The sequence below is a fragment of the Chiloscyllium punctatum genome, chromosome 17 (genome assembly GCF_047496795.1).
Source record: "Chiloscyllium punctatum isolate Juve2018m chromosome 17, sChiPun1.3, whole genome shotgun sequence".
Classification (NCBI taxonomy): domain Eukaryota; kingdom Metazoa; phylum Chordata; class Chondrichthyes; order Orectolobiformes; family Hemiscylliidae; genus Chiloscyllium; species Chiloscyllium punctatum.
In genome coordinates, this window is record NC_092755.1 from 73,568,502 (window position 1) to 73,590,950 (window position 22,449).

General features: G+C 38.7%; 1 protein-coding gene across 3 annotated transcripts in view; it reads right to left on the reverse strand.

Moving 5' to 3' along the window:
- Positions 1–22,449, reverse strand: part of setd1ba (SET domain containing 1B, histone lysine methyltransferase a) — a 137,638-nt gene that overhangs the window by 72,318 nt on the left and 42,871 nt on the right. For all 3 annotated transcript variants that reach the window (XM_072587452.1, XM_072587451.1, XM_072587453.1), the window contains one exon: positions 1,500–2,309. In XM_072587452.1, the coding sequence (XP_072443553.1) occupies positions 1,500–2,309 (810 nt within the window). The remainder of the gene's footprint in view (positions 1–1,499; positions 2,310–22,449) is intronic.

The following is a 22,449-nucleotide window of genomic DNA, read 5'->3' on the forward strand; positions in this document are numbered from 1 at the left end:
CGTTTTCTCCCTACCTCCATTTTTAAATGGTGGGATTACATTAGCAACACCCCAGTCTGTAGGAATTGTTCCAGAAGAATACAAATTATTCAATATCCCTGTTGTTTCTTCCCAGTGCCTCTGAAAATCTTAGCTTAATGTTTTCCCATTACTCTTTTGAAAGTTACAATTGAATCTGCTTCCAAAACCTCTCCAGGCAATGCATCTAGGTCGTGACACGTTGCAAGGTCCAACAAATACCTGCTGGTTATTTTGACAATTATTTAAATCCCTATCCTCTAGTTTGTGAATTGGGCTGTCTTGAAGATAGGGAACCAGTCAGCAGGGATGAAAAATAAAATTGCACCACATTCAGGAAAAACTTAAAACTAATTGTTTTTCCAACCAATTTCCTACAGTTCTGCAATGCCCCCCAAACCCTGCCCCAGCTTCTCATCTTACCTATGTAGCCCACAATATCCAGGCCACTATATTTCTTAATAATAGTATTAAAATTGCAGGAGGAAGTCCTTTAGTTGTATGTACTGGACCATGATACAAATAGAAAAAAAATTCAGAAACCAGTATCTTGAGGCAGTAAAGAATTAGCAATAACCACAACTGATAATTTCCTGTTTGCTTCAGTTGGCATTGTTCTCGTCCAAATTTCTTTCATTTGCAAGTGTACCTCACACGGTAGCCAAACTATTCGCATAATTTTCATAACTTCGCACATTGGCTGTCAAACTGAACACCTGGAAGCCATCAAATTCACGAATAAAATGTTAGTTTAAAAAAAAACTGAAGAAAAAGGTCTTTGTCAGCTAGCACAATACAAAGAAACAACTGAGCTATTATGCACAAATAATATAACAGTCCCAAAAGGAGACAATTATTTGGTTTAATATGCATCTATTCACGTGGAGCAATTGGTTTCATCTGGTATGGCCTTAGTATGTATTGATGTTTTTCTCTCTATTAAACCGGGGTTAATCTTGTGCTGAGCAGCTAGATCAAAGGGATAATATTTTATTGCAAACAGTTTAATTCTTAGTTCAGAAAAGCTGCGGACAAGTGTTTTTGAAACCCCTGCTTTCTAGCATAAGAAGCACAATTTAAAACCAAATCATTGCAATCATGAATAAGATATCAAAGCTTAGGTTTTCAATGTGGTAACAAAGTACACAAATTAATGTAATGTCAGATCTAAAATAACATGAACCGGAAAGTCTGGGCTCCAGTATCTTTATTGATAAACTAGCAAACTAAATTTTCATGTGTTAAGTTTTTTCATAGATGTGTCAAACATAAGGTTGTATCCTGTACATCAAGGCATGCCCAGTGAAAGGAAGAGAGATATTGTCAGGCAGACACCAGGGAAACTATTCATGTGCATATCCTTTTTATAGTAAACAAGTAAAGAATAGTAAAATAAATTGCAATAACGAAATGTCAGCATTATCTGCAAAATACAGGAGGGGTTTCATTCCTAAAACATACATACAAAAAGAGTGGTTTACCTTTGCTTTACGTTCTTTCCTCTCCCACCATTCATCAAACGTCCTAAATGCCACCATTTCAACCATTTTGCGATTCAAGTCTCGTTTCATTATGCTTTTAAGTTCCTTCATAACCACCAAAAGGACTCCATCAATGGTGGCTTTATGAGGATCCTCTTTCTTGACTTCATACCCAGGTGGTGGGACAGTTGGATCAAACTTTGGCAACGGAGTCCATTGCTGACCGTGAGCTAGACTTGAATTCACAAGATATGGGCGGTATGGTTGCATATTTCCAAACTGCAAGTTCATTCCACCAGCTATGAAAGGTGGGTAAGGAGATGGCCCTTGACCTTGCATCATACGGCTCAACATCTGAGTCTGCATCTGAAATGACATCTGCATACTCCCCCAGTGGTTGCCTATGCAGTTCATTAGGTCCATAGACATCAGTGGATACATATTGGGAGGAAATGGATGAAGGTGAGGAAGCAGGGGAGGTGGTGGTGGGGGTGGGGGTGGTGGTGGAGGTGGGGGTGGAGGTGGAGGCACTCCAGGAGGGCACAGGTCTGGTCGCGCAGGAAGTGGAGGGGGTGGAACTGCAACAGTAGGATGGGTTGGAGGTGGTGGTGGAGGGGGAGGAAGAGGTGGTGGCAATGGAAATCCAGTTTGAGGTGGTGGGGGTAGTGGATGGAATCCTGGTGGTGGTATGGGTATAGCAGAAGCAGAAGAGCTGACCACAATAGTTTCCGAACATTCTGCGCTGGTTATTGGACTTGTACTTGCTTCATCATCTGATATCTCCATGTCTTCCCCTGATGACTGCTGGCTCTGTTGAAACAACGAATTTGAAATAACTGTAATAATTGCACAGAAATAGAAATTTGCAGTCATCAATGTTTATAGCTTTTACGTAAACTTCAAACAATCCTTGTCTCAAATGTTTCTACTTTACTGCAGTCTTTATTTTATCTCTGACTTCTCTTGATGTCAGACATCATCCTGCCTTGGAACTATATGACTATTCTTTTACTGTTGCTGGCTAAAACTCTTGGACCTCGCTCCGTAACAGCACTACCCATGCAATTAAACTACACAGACTGCAGCAGCTAAAGAAGGTGGCTCACCACCATCTGAAGGTGGAAGGGCAATTTCGGGAGGTGTAACCAATACTGTCTTTGCCTGTGATGCCCACTTCCCATGAAAAATCTTTTAAAATGTAGTTTGGTTTACAGTTTGTGATGTTACATCCTGGTTAGGAAATGTTATATCTAGGAACTTGAGAGGAAATATCTGTATGAATGTTAAAGTAAACATCACAATAAACATCAAATTGGGAGAAATCAGGGAAACAAGTCTACATCTCATAGCATCATGGCCTCCACCACAACAGACTTGTTAAGGACCAAGAAAGAAGAATTTCATGTTATGTGGAAATGAAACTTGTGGCAGAGTTTTTACTACTTTATTGCAATTAAGAAACAGAACAGGCATTGAAGGAGACATCCAACCTTCAGCATTGTATTCAGTACTGAGTAGATATTAACAATGCACAACAGAGAATCAAACTAATTTCAAATTGTATTCAGCTGACATATTGCATACAAAGGCTGGGTGTCTTTGGAAATTTTCAAATAGAACTTGTTCCTTTCTTACATCCTTTAACTTGAGCAATTATGCATTGTGAAACTGCAATGTTCTAATCTTGGAAGTAATCAGATCACTGTGCTCCCAAAGTGTTCAGTAGGACAGATTTTGACTGAGTGCAAGAGTACAAACCAGGACATAGCAATTTGGCAGGTTTTTCTAATCTTTCCTGATCATTATTTGCAACAAAGACATTTACACAATAAAAAAATCATTCATGGGGACTTTTGACTTGTGGATCACTTCAGTGCATACAATGGAGCCAGACAACTTTCCAAGAAACTAGAAGTAACAGACCTTACACCTCAGATTTATCCTTAATGAGTGAGCAACACCAAACATTTTCTGAATTTTTAAGCAAACATAATTGGAGTAGGAAGAATTAGTGTGACAAACATAAGTGCAGATACAAACAGTTATTAGAATTTGATAAGCCAGTTAGCTAAGACAAAAGAGTCACCTACACCCCACAGTATAGAATTTAGACGGATAAAGGGAACACTTCAGAGAGACTCTGGAGAGATAAACAGCATAAATGTTGAGTCCAATGATTCTTCTTTAGAACTGAAAGGGTTTGGAAAATGATGTTGACAAAAGCTGGGGAGGAGCAAGTGAAACATATTGTGTCTTTTGCTCTGAGCACCAACAAGTTCTAATAGTCATTCAGGAGACATTAAGATGCAGAATAGGTATTACTGATAAGTGTGAATAGGAGAAAATAGGTTAACAGTACTGAGAACAAACCCATTCAAACAGAGCAGTGTGAAGGAAGAGAAAAGAAGCATAATCATAGTGACCAACAGGTGTTTATGCACTTAAGTTATTGAATTCACTGTTAAGACCTGTAGACTATAATGGTTTCAGCAGAAAATGAACATGGCTTCTCTTGGGTTTCACTGAAAATGACTGCAGTTCTAGGATGGAAACGTTCGTATGGGAATAAGATGATCCAATGAAATGGAAGCAACTGGAAGTTGAAAGTGATGTCTCAGGAACAAAGAGAAAGAAGGAGAAACTCAGCAGATCTGGAAGCACCTGTACAGACAGAGTTAACTTAGAGTTAGTATATTCTGAAGATGACTCAGACCGGACTGGAAGAATTGTTTCTCTCTCTCCAGAAGCAGCCAAACTGGGCAAGTTTCCCCAACATTTTCTTTTTGTTTCACGTTCCCGGCATCTTTAGTATTTTGCTTTTATACATGATGTCTAAGGAGCCTTGAAGAATTCCAGCAGTGCATTGTGTAGATGGTATACAATGCTGCTATTGAGCATGCTATCAGGCAATAGAGAGACTGAATGTTTGAAGATGTGTCAGTCAAACAAGCTGCTTTAATGTCAAGTTTTCTGAATGTTGTTGGAACTGCACTCATCCCGACAACTTGAAGCATTCCAAAACACTTGTGACTTATGCGCTGTAGATGGCAGACAGGCTTTGGGGAATCAGAGGTGAATGATTTACCACATGATTTCATGCATCTGACATGCTCTTGCAGCCACAGTATTTATACAGCTAGTCCACTTCAATGAAAGCAAGGACTATAGATGCTGAAGATTAGAGTTGAGTGTGGTGCTGGCAAAGGCATTCCTGATGAAGGGCTTTTGCCCGAAATGTCGACTCTCCTGGTTCTCAGATGCTACCTGACCTGCTGTGCTTTTCCAGCACCACACTCTCAACATTTCAATTTCTAGTCAATGGTAACCTGTGGAATATGGTGCAAAGTTCAACTGGGAACAACAGACAATGGCAACTGTACAAAAAGTAAGTAGACTTTCCTCTGTCAAAGTTAAAAATCACACAACACTAGGTTATAGTCCAACAGGTTTATTTGGAAGCACTAACTTTTGGAGCACTGCTCCTACAGCAGGTCAAGTTTTTTTTTTAAAAGGCAGAAGGAAAAAGGGACAAATAAAAAGAACAGCAGTTTGATGTGGTCAGCTAGAAGAAAAGGCTACAGATTCCTTGAGACTTACTAAAGAAGCATGCAGGAGGGGGAATGATCTCTGGTTGAAGAGATGCATTCTTCAGCTATGTAAGCAATCTGGGAGATTAGTCCCAGGCGGCACGGTGGCACAGTGGTTAGCACTGCTGCCTCACAGCGCCAGAGAGCCGGGTTCATTTCCCACCTCAGGCGACTGACTGTGTGGAATTTGCACATTCTCCCAGTGTCTGTGTGGGTTTCCTCCAGGTGCTCTGGTTTCCTCCCACAGTCCAAAGATGTGCAGGTTAGGTGAATTGGCCATGCTAAATTGCCCGTAGTGTTAGATAAGGGATAAATGTAGGGGTATGGGTGGGTTGCGCTTCGGCGGGGCTGTGTGGACTTGTTGGGCCGAAGGGCCTGTTTCCACACTAAGTAATCGAATCTAATCTAGACAATAGGGTCAAAAATGAATCAGTGAGCTTTATTGCTGGTAGTGGATTTGGGAGATCTCCACAAACGAAGGGACAATTGCTTGAAGTTATTACACAGTGAAATTAGACAATGTTAACTGCCTTGGAAGCTGGAGGTGACTGTGGCAGTTTGTAATTCTACAGAGAATGCTACAGGTGATAAACACAAAAAAAGAGGAATATTCCTTTGTCATGTTAGGTATAAGTTGCCCACAAAGAGACATTTCAGTTAATCGTGCTTTTAGTTATTTGCTACAGCAAAAATTTAAAATATGAAATCTTGTTGCATCATCTTCAGCTTTTAACTAAGTTCAAATTTCTTTTAAAATTCTATTGATCGTTCACAGGGATCATAACAATATTATAATTTGAGATCATCTTTCTTGTGCTTTTTAATATGTTGTTTATTTTGTTTTAATAAAGCTCTCAATGACCAGGCATCTGCCTGCTGTTGGTGTGGCTTGTAGCTAGCACATTTCCTGACCAAGAATTCACAACATGTTGAGGAGACCAAATCATTATCCGGGTCCTCAAAAAGAACGAAGTGCTCATAAGGTCTGCTACAGGAAAAGTTGGTAATTAAGAGGGTCACGCAAGTAGAAAAATGTTGATTCCCTTTTTAAATGTAGGGAGTAAATTATAGCCTAGACAGTCTTTTCTGGCACCACACTAGATTTAGTTTATTCCAAGCTAATCTATGACAGCAAAACAGCTGCTTCTCCCATTGACAGATTTTTTTTTCCCAGTGACATACATACAAATGTTTAAATTAAATATCCTTTTTGAATCAAAACCACTCCGTCTAGTCAGTTATGCTGAACAAGTCATCTACCAACTGATGATCTAGCAGTCAATACTTCCTAGTAATAACATATTTACAAAGATCATTAACACTCATGGGCCCATGGTATTTATGAAGAGGCAACAAAGGGTGCAGGTGACAGACCAAAAGTTATGCAAGAGCCCAACAAATCCAGGGATCTCAATGTTCAGGCCTCATTAACATTTTATTAGTTCCACTTCTTGCTTAGTAGACAGTCAACCTGGGAGAACTGGAAGAAAACACTAGCATTGGACTGCACCAGGACTCCCAAAAGGACTGTCCCTGGTGGTTAAGGTGAGGTAAGAGAAAATGTGAATACTGATTTTCCTCTCCTCAATAACAAGTGGATGGAACAGGGGTGCAGGAGTAGTGCTGTTGGGAGGTCGACAATCGGGAGGTGCTGGGCAGTGGAAGACTTTCTATCTGGGTTAGGAGGGTGAAAGCTTCTTTTGGAGACAGAGAAAACAAAGTGAACGGCAGCATTATTTTAAGTAAAAATTGCATATTATAGAAAGTGGCTTTAAGTTCAGTTACATGCCAGTCACTTGGACAAGCTAACATTAATTTCACGGGAGTGAATGCAGTGCTCAAAAAGGGAAATGTTCTCTTAATCAGTAAACAATTTGCCAAAATACTAATCTTACGGACTCTGTGATGTTGCACCATTTACAAAGCTGTTGAAATTGCTTTAAAGTTAAAATCTGTACAAAAGTTTGTCATATACAAATTAGGTGAAAAGCTGAGAACGGCCTCAGTAAAAGAATCATTTTAATCTGGAAAGAAACTTGCTACTATGTTCGCTACATTGTCTGTTTCTCTAATATATGCCAATTACATTATCCTTCCTTGATTCTGCTGCTGTTACTTGATCAACATCCAGCAATGATATACAAGACAAACTCACAACTTGGATGTCATCCTCCATAAACCAAAATATGGTTCAGTAGTATACTACATTGTGCAGTATTGAACATCAATGGGATTATTTTCTAATCATTCCCAAACATCATTATCGATCTAACAGAAATATTAGGGTTTGTTTTAAACTGAAAACATAAATTTATATATTACCTACAAATGATGCATTAATTCGCAATATCATTGCTAATATAGCTGGAGATGAATAAAAACAAACTTTTAAATTCAGAATGGTAAAGCACAGCTAAGTACTTGTACTATATTAAATTTAAAGAAATACTGATTCTCTGAGACAATTTTCCTCTGTTAGAATTCTGTATACTTTCCACCTACTGCAATACATTCATTAGTTAAAAATGATTGTCTTATAATCCACTTATCTAAAAGAACAACAATATTAATCTTCCTTCCTTGAGATATACAGGGATCTAATGCCTTGGGGCATGTGTTCTAATCAATAGATGGGAATTAATGGAAACTCAATAGATTATGTATCATGCACACGTTATGTGCAAACATATAAAATTGTTAACCTTTGGTGTTATGAATCAAGCTACTGATACCATCAAGATGCAGAGGCAGCTTTAAATTTGACAATATAAAAGTGTGAATGGCATTTAAGGTCAATATTTCACAGGTGAAACCTTACATGCAAAGCTTGTTACAATCATAAGGACTTAGTGCTTTATTAACTAGCACACTGTGCTGTACAACTCTATGACTATGACTCTGACACTCCACCAAATTTCAAAAGGAGAAAGAATAGGAAATGTAAAGAGGAAATACAGAAGTAGCAAAAGTTTTAACCACAATTACAGTGACAGAAAATGTTTCTACCTTCTAAAAGACCACAATATCAAGATAGTTGCTGTTTTATTCATAATCCTGATCGAGCATACTGGATTGAATAAACAAAATTTTTGATCATGAATGTTATATTTTTTGCTGAGAAAATAAATCCTCATGGTAGTAAAATAATTGCACATTACTAATATTGTATTTATTTCTATGCAACAATATAGAGGAATTATGAGTATCACCTTCCGGGTTGCACCCATGAAGATTCCATCTTCTAATATTCATAAAATTACACATTGCACCACATCAGGTGACACTCAACTCCTTTGACTGAAGCACAAATAACTTGAAAAAAAATTGAGATTACATTTACAAATAGACTAGGTGAGTATACAATTTAGTCTTTTAATTTATTTGTGAAATTAAAATGCATCACATGACTAATCCTGCAACATAACAAAGCATCACTTTTCATTTTAGAAGGTAGTGATTTTACATAAAATAGAATGAAAAACAACTCAGATTGCAACTTCATAGCTTTACAACTCAACCTATTTCACACAATCAGAAAGAACAACGCATTTCTTATATTCACTTGTGTAACCTTAGGGCTCCTTCCATGGATCATTACATATATCCAGTGACTAGCTGAGTAACAAAGACCTGCACAATCCTAGGTCGAATTCCCAAACAGCCAAATTTGCTGAAACAGGAAGTTCAACCAGATTTCATTGTACATTATCCTGCTAAAAATGTGTCTGTTTATAGTGAGAGGACTTAGCTGTGATGCAACTGAAATTGAATAAATCTGCCAATATTCACACTTGGGGCTTACATTAATTACAGTTATTTGAATGAGGCATTGGAGGAATTAGAAATCAGCAAAAAGTTACCACCTTCACAAATGAACACAGGAAAATAACACGAAAAAAAGAAAATATATTCTTTATTCCCAGATTGTGCGCTAAATATGATGGACTTGCTTACTTGCAGCATTCCTTCACTACACTATGTGTAACTTACCTTTATTCAAGGCAAACTTGGCTGATTGTGAAAGCAGTGTGCTAGTTAAAACAGGCCCACGTGTTTTGAAAGAAGACATACAATGCACCAGAATGTACCTCCAGAAAGCAAAATTTATACATTAAAGAACAAACTAGTGTAGTGGCAAGGCAACATTAGAAAATTTGCTGAGTGCAAAGTTAGTTTTTATTTAGCAAAGAATATTAAGACATAACGTAGCATTTACTTCAGCTTTATAGTAGGAGTTTAAGTGGTATCCATGCAGTTTTGGGTTAAATATTTTTGTCAGAATTGCACAGACAGAAAACAAATGAAAAACCAACCAGAATAGATTTTTTTTGCAGAGATAAACGTTGCCATATAAATAAAATTATGATCAACGCAGTATTCATCAATGAATGATTTTGAGCAGTAAGTGAAGTAAACAGACTCCTCTTCTAACAATGGTGGTGATCACAGGTGGCCTCTTAATAACCTTAAAAATAAAGCTAAGACATTCAGTTGACACAAATGTCAAGGGTGATGCTTAAATGGAGTAACAAACCCAAAATTAGCTAAGTCCTTTAATTCATATTCAGTTTGCAACCTAGTTTTCATGTTTCTGCATTGCTGGTGTTACGCTGGTAGTAATAGCTGAAGGAGGCTTGGCGTTGAGTGTACACACAGTCACTAGATGGGGCTTGTATTGTTGGATAAAACATAGACTGAAAAACATATTTATTATAACATGGAACTTGCTACCATGTAGCAGTTCAGTCAAACAGTAAAGATGCGTCTTAAGGAAAAGCTAGTTGTGCTGGCTAGAGTGGTGAAAGATGAAATAGGGTAGTGGGGCTTGTGTGAGTATAATCAATAGCATTTTGCTGTTGGGCTGAAAGGTGCATTTCTGTGCTTACAAACTCTGTGATACTATGTCACCTGATCAGTGTGTTTCATTCACAATGGTTGGTCCTTTTTATTTTTGTATTCTTCTTACACCTTAGATTGAACATTAGTTCAACAGTGTTGAATACTATCAAGCTGTCAGTGTATAACCATACAAAATCTTGTGTTATAAGCTGGTAAATAGCCAATGAAACTGTTCATTTTAAACCACGTGATGTTCTCTTTTAAACCAACTATCGCAACTTCAAAATTTTAAACAAATGTCCATGAAGTTTTACAAATCAGAATAGAACATTTACCAAGCTGTGGAAGGAAACATGAGGTAGGGTGGATGGGAATGCCAAAGGAATGAGTTAAAATGAATTACTTCACGAGTTTTTGAGATTTTTTTCAAAAATAATGAGTATCGGCAAGGATGCAAAGGACAGACACTCATGTAACACCAAGACCAAAAAAGGTCCCAGGTTCAATTTTCAATCTAGAGTCTGACTGACAGTAGATTAGCACAACAATTGACCCCAGCATCCTTGGGTGGGAAGGGAAAAATTAAAGTTTCACAATCCTAAATCATAAACCCAAGCTCGAAATATTCACACATAAATGGCAGTGAAAATAGCATCATCATTATGTTGTACCTTCCACCATTGAAAAACTATTGGACACATTTAACACGATCCCTCGGGCAAGGCACGTGACAACTGCAGCTAGCATTGGCATCACACACAAGCAGGTATCTGCAGCTGAAGAAATTGATTAACTGAAGGGGCACGAAAATTAAACTTTTAACTAGACTTAGTTGCATTCCTGCTGAAGGGCTTTTGCCAGAACCGTTGATCTTCCTGCTCCTCGGATGCTGCCTGACCTGCTGTACTTTTCCATCACCACTCTAATCTTGGCTCTAATCTCCAGCAGCTGTAGTTACCACTTCTCCTTAGTTGCATTATATTTGCTCTGACCTTTGGTACTATGATTGGAATTACAGATTAGGAATTTGCTCTGTGCAACATCTCTGTTGAGACCACAACATGATGCTGAGCTTCTAGTTGCTTGCCCTTTTCATTTCAACTTGCACCCACTCTGATCTCGCTGTCCTTGGTCTTCTATTGTTTTAGTAAAGTTCAAATTAAGCGCGAGGACAGGCACCTTATCTTTCCATTACTGTTTAGTGATTTTGGAATCAATAGAATTCAATTACAGATCAGAAACACTGATCCCATTTTATTCAAAGAACAGTTACTGGCATTTATTCTAATGTCACCTACACATCATGCAAACTAATCTTTTGTTTCTTTCCTTGTCCAGTAAGCAACCATTTTGTCTTGCACCATAGTACCTTTTGCCATTTCAACAATGCTGCCTTCTACACCAGCACACACTACTCAACCATATTTCCATTCTCACCATTAGCCAAGTAAGAAAGTTGGCAGTTAGCCCACAGCCTGATAGGAAACCTACCCCACAGCCACAATATGCTGCAGGTGGGCTTAACTGATGTAGAGTGGCCAACAGTGGGAGGAACTTCCACCCTTTGGAGCTGCTAACCAACCTGATGGACAGGCAGCACCAAGCCTGACAGTGGACACTGCCTGGACTCCAAGCATGCTCGAGAAGACGACTCCAAAAGATCCCCAGGCCAGATAAGTACAGAGTGCTGCCAAGGGAGGAAGCAGATTAGAGAAGTGGGTTTTAAAAGTCTGAGTGGGGAAGGTACTATCTTCTACAGGATATAACCAATGAATGCTGCGTATCAAGGGTCGGTGTAGAATTGTTGGGCTGAATGGCCTGTTTCTACACTGCAGGGATTCTGTGAATATCCTAACATAGTAGCCCATTTCCCTAACACACTTGAAGTTAAAGTATCATTCAGCAGCACCCCTCTCCCCGCAATATTAAAGGAACAATGAAACAATATTCTCTCCAGAGATCAACTTTAAAAACCGTTTTGGCCAAATCAGTGCTAATTCTTGAAAACAGAAGGCTAATATATGAAACGCTGTAGATGACTTTCATTCTGGCATCCTAATACTTGGAGAGGTGTCACCAGACACATGCAGTTCTATTGGCATCTTCTCAGAAGCACTTTATTCTGGATATGTTAAAATACAGAGCAAAGATAACAAAGTCAAAAAAACTTTCACTTAATGCAGTCAGTTCAAAGTCATGCATGCTTCTTTAATATGATTAAAGATGCCAGAGAAGACTGTTGCCTTGTCAAAAGGTTTAATCCTCAAAAACATAATGATGCCCACTCCAATCTATGCATAAGGCAGCCAATCTCAGCATGAATTAACAGAATACTCTTCTAAATCTAAAATTGTAGTGTATTTGAAATTAGCTAAAATTAATAAATACATGAAGCATAGAAATTGGTAATGATTTGAAAAGGATGGATCTTCTACGCAACTGATCATCTCCTTCGCTGAAACACTAACAGGCCAAGAACAGAAATGTTAGAATTGGAGCAAAGTGATTTATTAAAATGGCAGGGTCATTCGTACGGACAAAGTGGAGGTGTTCTATCAAACAGTCTTCCAGTCTGTGTTGCTAAACTAAAGGAAACCACATTGTGAGCTGCAAATACAGTAGACTTGATTGAAAGAAGTACAAGTAGAACATTTTACCTTGGTCTGCTACAGTGTTCCAATGAGGAAGTCATACCACACTCAAAACAATCACATGGTTTCTCTCTCCACAGATGCTGCTAGAGTTACTGAATTTCTCCAGTACTGCGCTTATTTCAGATTTCCAATATTTTGCTTTTATCTGAATGGGCTGAATTTTAGGACTTGCGCAGCTACTTTGGGCTCTAATATTCAGATCCACAAGAAGGTATGCTGAAGTAGGTTTTGATCAACAGCTCCACCCCCAAGGGCTGTCCAGGTATTTCACAGTATAGAAGGAGAAATCCATGCCAAATTACTGCAAGGCCAACTCAGCTAGTCCCTCTCCCCAGCCCTTCACTGCAACTCAAATCTTCTCTCTTCAGATAATTATCCAAGTAAAATTTGAAAGCATCTCTGCCATGCACTCAGGCAGTAAGTTCCAGATCTGAACCAACTGCTGTGTAGAAAAGATCTCCCCCTACTCCCCCATTTTCCTTTTGCTTCTGTCACTCACTTTAAATACAGGTCTTTTGGTTCAAGGTTTTGTAAAATTACAAAGGGTCAATGAGCTGAAAAATACCAGATGAAATTCAGCTTGAATAAACTTGAGGTATTGTGTTTTGGTACAACAAACAAGGATAGGGCTTATACAATTAATTGTAGGTTCTTGGGTAGTGCTGTAAAACACAGGGACTTAGGGACGCAGGCACATAATTCTTTGAAGTTTGCATCACATATAGACAGGGTGTTTAAAAGGCGTATGGCACACTTGCCTTCATTGCTCAGTCATAGTCATAGAGATGTACAGCATGGAAACAGGCCCTTCAGTCCAACCCGTCCACACCGATCAGATATCCCAACTCAATCCAGTTCCACCTACCAGCACCCGACCCATACGCCTTCATACCCTTCCTATTTATGTACCCATCCAAATGCCTCTTAATTGTTGCAATTGTACCAGTCTCCACCACTTCCTCTGGCAATTCATTCCATACACGTACCACTCTCTGTGTGAAAAGGTTGCCCCTTAGGCCTCTTTTATATATTTCCCCTCTCATCCTAAACCTATGCCCTCTAGTTCTGGACTCCCCGACCCCAGGGAAAAGACTTTGCCTATTTACCCTATCCATGCCCCGCATAATTTTGTAAACCTCTATAAGGTCACGCCTTGGCCTCAGAAACTCCAGGGAAAACAGCCCCAACCTGTTCAGCCTCTCCCTATAGCTCAAATCCTCCAACCCTGGCAACATCCTTGTAAATCTTTTCTGAACCCTTTCAAGTTTCACAACATCTTTCTGATAGGAAGGAGACCAGAATTGCACGCAATATTCCAACATTGGCCTAACCAATGTCCTGCACAGCTGCAACATGACCTCCCAACTCCTGTACTCAATACTCTGACCAATAAAGGAAAGCATACCAAACGCCTTCTTCACTATCTACCTGTGACTCCACTTTCAAGGAGCTATGAACCTGCACTCCAAGGTCTCTTTGTTCAGCAACACTCCCTAGGACCTTACCATTAAATGTATAAGTCCTGCTAAGATTTGCTTTCCCAAAATGCAGCATCTCGTATTTATCGGAATTAAACTCCATCTGCCACTTCTCAGCCCATTGGCCCATGTGGTCACGATCTCGTTGTAATCTGAGGTAACCCTCTTCACTGTCCACTACACCTCCAATTTTGGTGTCATCTGCAAACTTACTGACTGTACCTCTTATGCTCGCATCTAAATCATATATGTAAATGACAAAAAGTAGAGGACCCAGCACCATTCCTTGTGGCACTCCACTGGTCACAGGCCTCCAGTCTGAAAAACAACCCTACATCACCACTCTCTATCTTTTACCTTTGAGCCAGTTAGTTAGGAAGTCATGTTGAGGTTTTGCAGGACTCTTTTAAAGCACTGTGTCAAGTTCTAGTCACCCGGTTACAGGAAGAATATTAAGCAGGAGAGGGTTCAGAAGAGGCAATATAATGAATTTACCAAGAAGTCGTCAAGTTTGGAAGGCTTGGGAAGGCTGGGACATTTCTCACTGGAGCTTAGGAGGTTGAGAGGTGACCTGCCAGAAGTTTACAAAATGATGAGAGGTATCGATAGAGTTCATGGTAGTGTCTTTTCCCTGGGATAGGGAATTTCAAGACTAGGGAGCACATTTTTAAGGTGAGAGGAGAAAGATTTAAAACAAAACTGAGGGGCAAAATTTTTTTTACACAGAGGGTGGTTTGTGTATGGAATGAACTTCCTAAGGAAGTGGTGGACGTGGGTACAATTACAACATTTAAAAGACATTTGGAGAGGTAAGTGAACAGGAAAGGCTTGGAGGGATATGGACCAGGAGGAGGCAGATGGGACTAGTTTAGTTTGGGATTATGTACGGCGTGAACTGGTTGGACTGAAGGGTCTGTTTCAATGCTATATGACTATGACTTGGAGAGAAATTATAGGTGAGGCCGACCAATAGTTAATAAAACATTTGCCATAACTTTCTTGCTTTGGTACTGTATTGTCTATTTATATAGCCCAAAGTCACATTTTTTCTTAATCATTTTCTCAACCTGCCATGCCACCTTCAACATGTTGTAGACATATAGCACAGGTCCCTGTTCTCTTGCACCTTTTTTTTAAGAAGTGCATTTTTCATTTTATGTTGCCTCTTCTTACTTTCTCTGCCAAAAGAGTGGAGGAATTGTCTATTAGTCTCAAATGTGCAGCCTCACAGCACAGAGTATTATGCTGGTTTGGAGACATCTGGAGGACACAGCTTTATTTATTCTGGTACTTGCTTCAAGGGTAGAAATTCCCAAAGATTCTATAAAAAAGTTTTTAAAAAGGATCTCATGAGACCAAGAAGGAAGTATTCAAGATTAATTCCTAGAAAGTAAAATATTTCTCTCTACCAACTACAGAAAACTAGTAAAAGACACCCTTACTCTTACAGAAAACATAAATTAAACAACATAAAGAGCAGTCCTATACTTCTACTGCATACATATTTTTAAACTTGTTCAAGTGATTTGGCTGCTGCTGGTTAGGCTAGCATCGATTGTCCATCCTAATTCCCAGTGAGCTGCCTTCTTGAACCACTGCAGTCCTTGAGCGTACACATAACAAGTCTGTTTGGAAGATAATTATACTGCTGCCCTTGTCCATCTAGGTGATAAAGGCCATGTGGTTGGACTCTGCTGTCAAGGGCGCTTTGCCCAGTAACTGCAATGCATTTAGTTACAGTGTACCTTTCTACAACAAAGGACATGATACTTTTACAACAAAGTCATAAAAGATCAGATAAATTTGTAGTAATTCCTCTTGACCAAATATTCCTGAAATAGTATTATAAGTAGAAAATGCTGGAATACTCAGGTTAGCCCAACAGTTGAGTATTTAATTTTTTTAAATTTCAGATTTCTAGCACCCATGGTACTTTGCATTTCAATCCCTGAACCAGAATCCTGCATTATTAAAACATAATGCTTCAACACTTCAAAACTTTTACTCATAAGCCCCTATAAATCTCAATATGCCAGATCTCTTCACAGAATTTGCAGCTTTTTTTGTGTATCTGCTGTTGTAAATACTCAGAATGCCTGAAAGCAGTTAAATATTTCACTTCTTACAAATGATTTTTTTGACAAAACAAATTCAGCATCTCTCAAAGGAAAATTACAGTTAAGTTTTAAAAAGTAGTGTTACAAAAAAATGAAAAGCTGACTGTCGCACTGCTGTGACTTTATTGCATACAGAAAACATATACTTTGGTTATATTTTCTAAAGATTATTTCTGTATTTTCATCCCATCAGCAGAGCTTCAATGCTGGATTTTGGGTGGGGGAAAGGGGCAAAGATTTTTTGAGAACAGCAAGTACAAGGTATGGGGTGGTGATTTAATATCAATTATTTTTTATTTGGATTTCTGAATTTGAATTAACGGCCACGGGATTTTCTGTGTGTCTGGCAGGGTTTAATGACTAACTTTTATGTATTTCTCCGGGCATGGCATTTCTTTTAAAACAGTGACAGAATGACTTCCAAGAGAGAATTTGGTTTTTGTTTAGATTGGGAGAGGTTTATGAGCAAACAAGGTAAACAGTTGTGCATGAGGCTCCAGTTTAAAAGTTTAGAGATTGATTTTGATTAGGGGCAACATCCATAGCTTAGGGTAAAGAAGTAGTTCAGATTGCACAGTTTAGGCAAATCTGGAGGTGTTGCTCCTGAGAAACAGGAGAAGCTAGTTTAGAATAGTTTTTAATTTTAAAAATGCTTTCATTTAAAAAGTTCAGTAAATGCTCCAGGCCAGAAGTGTTTGGCTAAAATCCTCAAGGGATTATTTAATGCTGAGAAGGAATAACCTTGATTATGTTAAGAACCAACAAAGATCTAACGGAATCAGATTCTTACAACTGGGAACTGAAGCCATAACCAAATCAAACTCCATGTAGGATATTGAAGGCAACTCTGTCTAGCACTTGAATACTGTAATGGGATCATGTTGGGATAAATGGGTTTGTATTTTTACCTAAATCTTTGTTTTTTTTTTATGGTTTGTTCTATCCAGTTTCTTTCATGTTTTATATCATAAACTTCTGCTTTATTGTTAAACCCAAATCTGCCATATTGTGTATTTGTGCTTCAGTGAAAGATCTTGTTAAAACCAACACAAAAGAAAATAAAATATGATTTCTCAAGCTAGATTTTAGTCTGAGATCTGACTTGCCCTGTAATAACATCAACTGGGATTATAATACGTTTTACCATATTGTATGAACTTTTAACTTTGTTTGTAAACAAATTAATTTCATGGGTTTCAGATATGAATATGTTTTGATAATTGTAGCTGGAAAGCTCAATGAGTTGGTCACTTGACTATCTGAAAGCTTTATTTACTCAGTACATTGGCTTCTCAGGAGGCAGTGACCTCTGTCTGAAAACACTAGACATTCCAGACTAGAATTCCTTCCCAAACGGCATGGTGGATCGACCCTCAACTGGTGAATTGCAGTGGTTCAAGAAGGCAGCTCACCACCACCTTCTCAAGAGCAACCAGGGATGGGCAATAAGTACTGTCCAGTCAGTGACCCCCTCATCCCACAAATGAATAAAATAAAAACATTGGACACAACTCAACACTAGACACTGGTCGCTGCGTTTTTGATATTAGAGAGGAGAAATGAGGTGAGAAGAGAGCATTTTGTATGAAATGTGAAAAAATATCCTTATGCAGTATGATCTGTCTACAATGTCATTGTAATAGTTTTAGTTCTATGCTTAGTATATGGTTTACTCAGTTGTGTCAAATGAGTTTAGAGTTTCTATATGTATATGGAGGATGTTGAACAAATGAACAAATTGAAAGTCTCAGCTCAAGTGCAGTTAAAACACTTATTCCATAGACAGTTATGACAGGATGATTAATTGTAAATGCAATATATGATTATATTCCTCTCTGCTGTATCATCACATCAGTGTCAAATGTCACTGCACCAGGCACGAGTCCCCTTAACTTTGTCCCAAAAACAACTCATTTATATAGCACCTTTTACCCAATGGAATGTCCCAAGTGTATTATAAAGCAAAGTATGACACCATGTCACATTGGGACATATTAGGAGACATTTAAGGGTAAGCGGATAGCTCCCCATTTCCACTTGTGCCATAAGAAATGGTGGTGGCAAGCCAGGAGAGAGAAAACAAATTTACTCTACAAAGTACTGGGGACAATCTAAATTAATACAGTGGACTCTGACCCTCAGAGCCAGGAAGTCCCATTCTCTGAAGCTGCCAGCCAATCTGACAGAGTCTCTCTACTCAGGGGCTGACCCCAATGGGAAAAGGGCACCAAAGGCAGAACCCCACTCTTACTCACAGTTTTTAAAACAATTTTCGAAAAAAAATAGGAAAACCATATTATGGCCTGAGCATGATAATATTAGAGTCAATGGAGCTTTTAGCAAGCCCAATTGATCCTCACAGGTCTTTTACATTGGCTAAACAGGCTACAAATTTTAGCATCCAACCACTTCTCTCCCCAACCCCTCTGTAAAAAAGGTTGGTCAAAGTGATTGGCTTTAAGAAATGGCTTATTGGAGGAAAGAAACGTAGAGAAGCAAAGTGGTTTCAAAAGTGAATCCCAGAACTTGTTCCAGTGATGGAACCATTATAATTAAGAATAGAGGACATTCACATTGTTATTTAATTCCAATAGCTCAAGAGTACCAGTATAACTTTTCTATTTCTAACGGCACCCTTGATCATATATGCCTAGATGTGACGATTCAGTGGTGATTTTATTGATGAGAGAGGCAGCATCAATAGTTACCACCTGGGCCCAACTGAGATCACTGTTCTCTCCATCTAAAACGAGAAATATTGACAAAACTCCTGCACTTTAAATAAAAGGTCTAATTTGCAAAATTGTACACAAGCATGCGCTCATTTGGTGAGTTTACCAACAATAAGAAGTGTGTGCACCAGGTCACTGCCAAGCAAGGTTCGAAGAACTAAATTCCGCACTGCATGTGTTAACTCTGCTTCGACCCATTCATAAATCACTCTCAAAATTCCTTGTGCAAACTGACTATCAGACCAAACCATCTGTGTATATTTTTGGTTTGAACAGACTTTCTATGCACACCCTCCATTATATACATTTGTTGGTCTCCACTGATCCCAACTCATTCAGGTTGCCATTCACATTTTCTGTCCATCAATTACTACTTCTCCCTCACATTCTGCATTATACTGCATTATGATTAAGACCTTACCCTCACTTTGCTCAACTACCTCAAGCCGAATGAGAAATATTCAAATTCAAATGCTATTTTTCATTTTGAACAGAGCCATTTGGCAAAGCTACCTATTATTACACTAAAGTACCTTCTGGGTGGTCACTTCATACCAACAGGCACTGACAATCTCACAGAAGGAAACATAAATGGCAATAAAGTTATATTTAATTAGATTGCTGTAAGAAAAAATGTATTCCCAAGATGAAGCAATTAGATAGATTTCAGAAATTAGTTTACATGGAATGGATTGAACTATTGCATAAGCTACTACAGGTGAAACACCTGGCATAAATTTTGAAAATCAGTCGAGAGTGTGGTGCTAGAAAAGCACAGCAGGTTAGGCAGCATCCGAGGAGCAGGAGAATCGAAGTTTGGGGCAAAAGCCCTTTATCAGGAATCCACCAGGAATTTTGGAAATGCCTGGATGCTGCAACGGAAAAATAAAAGTCTCTTTGATTGGATGATTTGGAGATGCCAGTGTTGGACTGGAGCATACAAAGTTAAAAATCACACACCACCAGGTTATAGCCCATCAGGTGGTTGAACGAGCAGGGCTCCAAAAGCTAGTGTTTCCAATTAAACTTGTTGGACTATAACCTGGTGTCGTGTGATTTTTATTTTTGATTGGCTATTGCTTTGATGGGATTTTCTGTCCATTCTACAGAGACTCTAGCACGGGGATATAGTTTATTTGAATTTCTTTGGCTACTGATCTTCAGCAGTGACCAGAGTATTGTTTCAGTTTAAGAAATAAAGTGATAAGCCAAAAGGTCCTGCAGTCTCATCTCAGATTTCTCATCCCTTCTGCTGGTGCTCGGCTGCATTGAGAATACATGCAACACTGAATTGAGGACTTTCTTCCTTACATTCAAAATCTTTGCCACCTCAGAATACTAATCAAAATAAAACATTTTGATTGCATACAGGAAACAATTGGCCTATTTTTGAGTGCGTTAACAGCATGTTTGAACATAAGGCTTGATGAGCACATGAAAAACCAATGTTTTCAACCTCAGTTTGAATATTGTTCGGTTCTTCACTGAGTTTGAGCACATTAGTACATAAAGCCAAGTACAATAGAGATTTTTTTTCTGTTTTGAGCATTTTCCCCTCTTTTCCTCTTGTTACTGACACTTTCTGAAATACAGAAGCAGCCTTCATTACATCATCTAGACAGCTATTTCACACACACATCCCTACAACATGTTCATTGACAGTTTTTACCCTTGGAAGCATCACAACATAAATTTCTCTTCTCACTAATGCCCCAACACAGGTACCAGAAAAGGTTTGTTAAATGGTAAGCATAGATTCTGCCATCAATCCTGACATGGAACTACATCTCCATTTCTTCAATATCACTGGGTCAATATCCTGAAATTCCCTTCCTAGTAATACTGTAATTGTACTTCACCAGATAGATAGCGATTAGTGAAAACAGAATGATAGAACACTAACAGCATGGAAGCAGGCCATTCAACCTATCGAGTACATAGTGACCCTCAAAAGGGCATCCTATCCAGATCCACCCTTCTACCCTATCCTGCATTTACCATGGCTAGTCCACTTAGCCTGCATATCTCTGGACATTATTGGCAATTCAGCACGGCCAATCCACATAACCTGAATATCTCTGTACTGTAAGAGGAAACTGCAGCACCTGGAATAAACATATGCACATATGCGAAGAATGCACAAACTCCACATAGACAGTCGCCCAATGCCACAGTTGAACCCAGGTCCCTAGCGCATTACCACTACCTTGTCAAAAGAATTATTCAGGATAGGAAACAAATAACAGCCTTAACTGTGATACTCAAATCCCATGAGAGAATTTTCAAGAGAACCATATTAAATGGGAGCAGACTAAGGAGGATTAAAAGGAACAAAATGAATAATGAATGAATGTAAACACACAAAGTGTGGTGAATAAGGTCGGATGCATAGTGTTCAAAAAAGATGAAGAAGGAAAATAGATAAGCAGGATGTCAGTACTTAAAGGGAAGACATTGTAATGGTGGAAAAAGGGATGTTCTACAGGGCGCCAGAATCCATGTGGTTAAAGCTGTGAAGAAAGAAAAATATAACCACGCTTATTTTTATTCTAAGAGCATTCTACGGGGTTACCAATATAGTCAGAGAAAGAAAGAAGCAAATCTGCAGTGAAATTATTGGGATGCGGAAGAACTATAAAATGGTGATATTGGGAGCTTTTATTCCAATTGATATGTGGGCAATTAATGTTAGTGAAAAAGGAAAGGAAGGGGGGGGGGGGGATTTCAGTACTTCTGGTGAAGGAAGTTGTTGGATGTGGATCTGAGGTATGAGGTGGACTATGACTTTGTATCTGTGAAGGAACACTTAAGACCAAGAGTGATGCTCGTATGATAAGGTTTAGACTAGTAACTGAGAAGAGCAAGGAACAATCTAAAGTAGAAATTCAAATCGGATCATGGCTAATTCCAATGGAATAAAAAGTGGTGATTTAACCAGGGTGAATTGGAACTAATTTTTAAACAGAAAAATTCTAGAATAGTGATCTTTAAGGAGATGCGTCACATACACATTATGTTCATTTCAAGAGAGATTTGTCAACAGAGATGTCAATAGGGACACATGCCCACGGGACTGGAAGAGCAAAGGGTGCCATTTTCTTGCTGTGGGGCTCAGTGTTATGGAGCCCACATTGTACTCAAATTCCTACCTCTCCCTGCATTATTACATGATCTAATAACCTGAATAGAGTGTTAAATATATAAATTATTTGAATTTGTAAAAACAAAAACACCCTATTCTATTCATTGCCTGAGTTATTCAAAATTAGTCTCTCAGCTCAACACTTTAAAGTCTGGAATCAGTGTTAATCAATTTCTCACCACCCATGGCAGTGGCTGCATGTATTTTTGTGGGATGATGAATACATTGTTCCAACTGAGGTGCAAGCTGCAAAGGTTTCACAATGAATTTACTCAAATATTAGAAGTAATGATTCTACCAATATGTCCAGCACAATTCAAAGGCAATCTTACTTTGTGCTTATAGGTAGATCTGGTCACTAACGACCTCTGCAAGGCACTCTTCTACTTTTAAGCCGCAGA